This window comes from Diachasma alloeum, unplaced genomic scaffold (genome assembly GCF_001412515.2).
Source record: "Diachasma alloeum isolate Michigan unplaced genomic scaffold, Dall2.0 Dall_scaffold_00315, whole genome shotgun sequence".
Lineage (NCBI taxonomy): Eukaryota > Metazoa > Arthropoda > Insecta > Hymenoptera > Braconidae > Diachasma > Diachasma alloeum.
In genome coordinates this window covers 38471-45750 of record NW_021680454.1, presented here as the reverse complement: position 1 = coordinate 45750, position 7280 = coordinate 38471, and the positions used below count along the sequence as shown (strand labels likewise).

The window sequence follows — 7280 nt, the reverse complement described above, 5'->3', positions numbered from 1 at the left end:
AAAACCCTCTCCCCCCCCCCCCCCACACACACACACACACACACAATCAACGAAACTTTGTATTATATGTGTAGCTCATATTTAGTTTTCATTTTCTACTATAGTGAACAATCCAAAGGAAAAATTGAATACAAGAGTTTTACAGGTGGCTTTGGCACGAGAATGATCTTGGCAGCGTCACCGTCATTTTCGTTATTTGTACGTGGACTAACTGTATTATCACTTGCAATAAAATTCTAGTAAAGTTCAACGGTCACAGATCGCTTTTCATCAGCGATGAAGGGGGGCAGCATGAGAATGGCAATTTTAGATTTTTTCCCTCAAGTGAGCTTTTCCTTGGCCCTCGGGAAATAATGCGCTACAGAGGGTTGGGGGTTGAGGGATGGGAAGGGAATAAATCGTAAAAATCGTATACCGAGAGGGTATACGAAAGAACTAAATTAAAATGAACAATTCATTCAATACATCAACTATATAAAAATAATGAAAATACGTGTGCGACACGATGTGACTAGATAAAAATAGTTGTACTATTTAAATAAAAAGTAAAAAAAAAAAAGATGAATTGATTATCGAAATGGAACATTGTTACAGCCCTGATGTCAAGCTATGAAGCAAAGTGTGGGTCTCGAACTGCTTGAAATAGCCGGCTTGCGTATCGTGTGGTGATGGCGAACGGTTGGCATGGCGCTGCTGCCTTGCCATCTCTTTTCATATATGTATATGTATATCTGCATTTTACCCTACTCGCATCTCAACGAGTTTTACAACGAGCAATATAATACAAAATACATATGAGTGTTGGCCGTTTGCGAATCACTCGTGCTAGTGTATTTTAGGTACATCACCAATCTTAAAACTCAGGTGCCTGCGCGTGAAAACCGAGCGCTTGTTCTCTAACGAGATATCATCCGGGACCTCGTACCTCACATTTTCTCATCTAATGTTTTGGGGTTGAGTTTGACACATGTGAACAAAAAAGGCCTGTGCATGCACCAAAAGTTGCATAGAAAATTTTTAATGGAAAAATCTATTAGTTTTTAGGCTTTATTCTAGTGAAGAATTACGCAGCTATACTGCGCGTTTTTTTTTATGGAAAATGTCATCGAAATTTAATTTCTCTATACAACTTTTTTTATTGAGATATTTCCTTTAAGAATTCGTCAACATGAATTTTAGAAAATTTATTTGCACACGTCATCGTTGATGTCAATGAATTCATCGAACTGCTGTGATTAAAACAATTGCTTCGATCATGAATTAACATTTTTATAGCAATATTCATCCAAATTTCGTTCTTTATAAAAAAAAAATCATAAATCCAAACTCTCCAACAAGAACATTAAAATTTCATGTCTGAGCACACTCGGAGACAACTACTTCCATGGCATTCCAACGCCACCAACGCACATCCAATACGCATATGTTACGTTCATCCAATCGCAACTCAATATTCATTGCTCACGAGGGGGGATGGAACTTTCCGTTCTTCTCGAGCCCTAATTCAATAATTGAACACGAAAATTTTTGATTTCCAAGTAACAATTTCTTGAATATTAGTTATTTTTCAGATTATTTTTATTGCATGTTTTTCTAATTATTTCAAACACTATTAAAATACATAAGAGTAAGCCTGCGGAGTGATTTTTCTCTCTCTCTCTCTTTCTCTCTGTGTTCCATTGTTTAAAGACGTAAAATTTCCGTTGAAAAAATATATGAATAAAACTTGAGAATCCTTTTTTTTGTTCATTCCACACGAGGAATGCAATTAGAAAAGAATTTTAATTGGCTCCAGACCAGTGAGTTTCTACTTTCTATCGGAATTGAAATTACATTGTATTTGTTTGGTACCTTGAGATTGAGATATTCGATAGGGCAATGTTTTACATCAATAATATGCTAAAAATAGTGAAAAGAACGATATTTTTGATGGAATTATTTTCTTATAAAAAGGCGCAGTAAAGCAACGGATTCCTTCAATAAAATGGGCCAAAAAGTAATAAAAATTTTCAATACAAGTTGGAAAAATAGAAAACCAATAGAATTTTCTATGGAATTGATCAAGTTTTGCTATGTGCGCTGAATAACATCCGCTTATTGCTTATCCCCAAATGGTAAATTTTACGATAAGACATAAATCATGTTCTATCTGTCAATTAAGAGCAATCTGGTCGATTCCAAATGAACAAATGGCGGGGAGTAGTGGAATGAACCTGGCGCGAGCAGTTCGATAGAGCACTGTGGTTGATGAGCGTCTAAATAAAGCACTCAAGAGCAATGGAGCAGAGTGAAATGCAATGAAATTCATCTGACGCCACGCGTGTATACCCTCCTCGTACATGCGATGAGAGTGACGTATCGGCGAATCCCATTGGAAAAATGTGCGTTATAAACGCGGAGGAGAGACAGTGAGAGAGAGAGAGAAAATTTTCAATTCCTTGATATTTGGAGATTTATTTCAAGGCCACCTACGGCATACACTGAGAGAAATGAATATTTTTCCAAGAGGAGGCCCCACTGAAATTTCAAAATCACAGTCCGCAAGTTTTTACTTTAATAATTTATGATGTAGTTGAATGTGACAAGAAAACATTAGTTACTTGGATGGAATAAAATTGCTTGGAATTAGATCGACCTGATGGAAATCATTGGGCTATTGTTTACATTACATTATTGTTTACAGTTAAGCAAACTCACCACTGTCGGCATAGGTTTCAGAGCCATATCCGTCCTGAAGACCACTTCCCCACGTGCCCTCGTATCTCGCGGTTGATGTAGTCGATTGTCTGACACCATATCGTCCTTTATATCCTTGTGTCCACTCACCGCGGTATAACCACCTTCCACGCATCTCCATACCCAGGCCGTGTCTTTTGCCGTTTTGCCATTGTCCCTCGTATGCTGAGCCACTTGAAAGGAAACACAATCAACGCAACGATAAATTAATTATTATTAGGTATAGTATAGTTGAACCGTTCATCCATTGACATTAATTAACATTTAAATCATCATATATCGACTTTTAGTAGAATCTAACGCAATTAATTAAAGAAAAAATATAATTCATATACGACTGAATACGGAAGCATATGTTAAAATTTTCAGATGAGTTTTTGCATTTAATTAAATAAATTAATATTGGAATGCCGGATGAGCAGTACACATTCATCAAGGGTGAAGAATCATCCTGCCCCACTCACAAGTGAAGAAACACAATGACCTCGACCCACTTAATGACACGAACATGGATTTTGGGGACAGATGAGTTGGAATTCCTACGCCCCAGTTTCACAAGGCGTTGAAACGAGAGGGTGAGTGGACGGTAAAGCTTTTTTAAATACGCCGGAAGTTTGTGCGGAAGATCGTTGACCTTCGTCTTGAAATAAAACATGATCCCGTGGCCTCCCCAATAATGGATTATAGTTTTAATCATGAAAAATGATCTTTTTCCAAATTCGGCTTATTCCGTGGAATATCAGTCGTTAATGTGTATTCATATGTATTCCCTTCCTCCGACCCCCAACTAATGGTAATAATCGATTCTTATCAAATCAAGAGAATCACACCAAAGTCAATTTTTTATCATGAGAATAATAATATAAATGAGTTTTATGCAAATTCATCTTTAAGAGGACTGAGCATTGAATGAATAACGGGAAATATATTCCATCGTTGAATTATTTTTCCTGGATAAATTCTTCACATCTGGCGAGGTCGGATTGACCTCGAACAACATTTGTCCTTGCACCCTGTGACCCAATTTTCTCACCCTACGATTTTCCCCCCTTCAGAACAAGGTGATGCGCCACCTTCCGCCGCCTGTCCCCTCGAGCTATGAAAAGATCTCAGGTCTATTTACTTTCGCTGGGGACAATTAACAGAAAATCTTTGAAATGTGACTGGACTGATCACATGTATGGAAATTTCAATAAAGAAAAAAGCCTAAAGCTTCTTGACACTTGGTTTTTGGCCAAGTAAAAATGGTGGCAATTTCTGTGAAAATTTCATATGAATACAATTAAAATGCACGTGCCAGCGCTATAATTTTTGTGCTGAAAAATTTCATTACCTGGGCCACGTGTAGACACCTGAGACTTCAAAGCCATAATGCCAACTGCCGGAGTAAGCTCCCTGTCCCTTGGGCCCAGTGCAGACGCCATGGCCATGGGCTTTGCCATCCTCCCACCCCCCGCAGTAAGTCCCGCCATCATCAAAATCAAACCTCCCGCCATTGACTTGTGTACGATTAGCGCCAGCAGCAGTCCCCGTCGCTGGACTGACCTGCGGGGGACTGATGCTTCCAGTAGCGGGCACCTGTCCCCCAGCAACTCCATTTGACGCTGGGCCAGTCTGCTGGCCCTGCTGGCCCTGCTGCTGCTGCTGCTGCTGCTGTTGCTGCATCTCTTCACTCAAATCTTTCCCTTCACTTTCACCAACCGTCGTTCCGCCATTTTTACCCCCACGTCACACGATTTTTAAATTCCTGGAAATAACTGAGTTTTATCATCTCCATTTAGAGAGAGAAAAAATGATCTGTTAATGCGTTTCTTTTTTCTCTCGATTTTAATTCTCTCAGGGAAATAGGGGACATTTGAAACCGCTTAGACTCGAAAGCTCGAAAGCTCGAGTTGTTTATCCGCTAGCTGTAACAGTTTAACAGTTTAACGACGAAATTAAAAAAATAGAGCGCATGCGCGAGACCTGGCGCTGCTTGCCGCAAGCACACGAAGCAACTTCTTCACCCACCGGTCTAACTGAAACGTTCGTTACGCAATGCTTCTATAAGCATCCGTGATCTGCTTGGAATGTCGTCCCGCATCCCTTTCTCCTTCAGTTTTTTTGCCCCCTCATGTATTTCAATACATAAAACATTCGCTCATTACGCCTCCCCTCCCCGCCCCTCCCCAACCCTTCCCCACCGCACCCCCTCCTCTATCAGAATCAATCAACATTGTACAATTTTTTCAACTCGACCAATGATAGCCCGAGATTGAACGGAATCATGTTTTTTCTTTTGTATTTATGAGCAACGGTTTAGCTAGCCTAGGGTTTCTATTTTTATCATGGGGTAGAGGCGAATTGTTTCACCGAGGCGCGTCTCACACACGCATTCTCGTCAATGCGACTCAACCGGGGTTCAAACTCATTTTATAAATAGTTTTTCGTTAATGTTGTATGTGTGTGTGTGTGTGGTTAACGAATTCTCGGCGGAATGAAGAATCGTCCATCATACGGAATTATTTTGATTAATTTTATTGATAAACTATGGAGAATTTGGAAGGTAGAGAGCGAAATTGTGTTTCACCAATATTTTTATTAGAATTTTCATTTTCGTAAAGTAATTTTTCACAAACAAATAGTAAAATTTCGGGAGGAAACGGATAATTTGTCGCATAACAGTTTGAAAATTATAAATCGCTAATTATTGGACTTTGGTGTTGTTTATTTGAGATCCAATCATGACAAATCAATGTGGATGCACGATATTATATTGCGTCACATTGCGCTGTCAAAGGCTGATGTCAACATTGCACTCATGACAATTTTAAAATGAAACATTCGCAAAGGAAGTTGATCCGTGGAATAATGGGCCAAGTCCATTTTCTCGCATGTTTCCACTGCAAAAATATTGCTGAGACTTATTTCGCAGAAACATCAAGGCTGGAATAAATTGTACATTCCCAAAATGCCATGTGGACAAACGTATCAAAATTTGTCATTTTTACCAAAAATTACATTACAAAAGAAGTAATTCACTCTTTTGCTCACACCTTCCCCGAAAAATACAATATTGTTAAAAATAAATTTAAAATAAAAAGTTTTTGAAACCGTAATTTTTTCCTCGTGTAAAAATGATTCATCTCCCGACTCACGTTGCACGAATTCCAAGAATTCCCTCTCATTTTTGTCACGGTGTAAAAATTAATTTGCTGATGCACTTGGGAAAGAAAAAAAAACATATTATTTCATCTGTCCTTGGCACGAAAAACACATGTTCCTTCTTCGATAATATTCACAAAAGATGGGCACACACATTCCTCACGTTGAAAATTCCCGTCTCAAATATATATGGAGATCGAGATTTATTATACACAAGACACTGTTGGGGTATCGAGGGGGAGGTGGAGTCTGGGTCAAGCACACTTTGTGTGGAGAAAAGTCGAAAAAACTGAAAATTTTTTTTTAAAAAACTATGATGGCTGTGAGTGAAGTTAGGTGAGGCTCGGGAAAATTCGGTCACGACGACGAGTCTTGGAACGAGTGTAACATATTTTCGATAAGGGTTGGAGGGTGGTATCGTTATATTAAAAATCGAGAGAAAGAAAAGGAACAGGGATTTTGGTGGAGCTCTATTATCCCCGAAACTCAATACCCTCATGGTGAGGAGCCGGGGTGGGGATTCGGGAGAGATCACAGCTTCCCAATGTCGTTTTCACAGAATTTCTCTATCAATTGGTTTCAGCAGTATGAGAGCTACGACGTTCACCTCGTTGCCTGGTCGTTCGTCGTTGCAGTTTGCAGTGTTACAAATATCATTCATCAGATGATTTTCTTAAACACTAGATTTATGTTTTTGCTAATGTAAATTTGAATCATAATTTATGAAAATGTTGATGGTTTTTATTGTTATTATTATTATTATTATTATTATTTTTGTCAACTTTTTCAATAGTTTTTAGGTTCGTTTTTAGGTATTCGACGTCGACTGGCGCGGAGTGTCACGAATGGTTGGTGCGTCAGGGTGGTGGCATGATTGCAAACTACCTTTTGGCTCGTTGGCGCAGCCCTCGAAGGCGTCGTCGCGACGCTTTTATATACATATATATATATATATATATATTGATTACCAATACATACGCATAGCTACTGATGTTGATAGACATGCGCTGTTTGATACCGGCTGTATTTCTATGAGGGACATCCTCGAGCCCAGTTGGAGACCACAGTCTCCTGTTTGGTGGATTAATCACTTTTCTCTCGGCGGATGATGCTGACCGAAGAACCACCGGCATCGGGAAATACGTCGAGTCTAATTTATTATATTAGGAATTCATAACTTGGTCTTGAAGGTATCCAAAAAAAAAAATACACATTCAAAGTATCATTATAATGTACATCCATGCAAGTCTTATTGTCTTCCCCAACTTGTATTTATTTTGTCTTACTAATTTTGCCTACTCGATATTGCTTTATTCTCATTATTCTCGTTAATAATGACTATGTAAAAAGCAAGATCAAGGTCACTATTCGATAATAAACCATTGATATCGTAACAGCTG

The 7280-nt window shown here is 38.8% G+C and overlaps 1 protein-coding gene across 4 annotated transcripts in view; it reads right to left on the bottom strand.

Moving 5' to 3' along the window:
- Positions 1–6800, bottom strand: part of LOC107040034 (junctophilin-1) — an 18599-nt gene extending 11799 nt beyond the window's left edge. The window contains exons 1-3 of one of the 4 annotated variants that reach the window (XM_015259938.2): positions 6374–6800; positions 4070–4483; positions 2698–2909 (exon numbers count right to left, since the gene is read on the bottom strand). In XM_015259938.2, coding sequence (XP_015115424.1) covers positions 2698–2909; positions 4070–4401 — 544 coding nt within the window. In that variant the 5' untranslated portion in view covers positions 4402–4483; positions 6374–6800. The remainder of the gene's footprint in view (positions 1–2697; positions 2910–4069; positions 4484–6373) is intronic. The other 3 variants (XM_029126230.1, XM_029126228.1, XM_029126229.1) reach the window with 3 other exon arrangements.
- Positions 6801–7280: the final 480 nt, after the last annotated feature.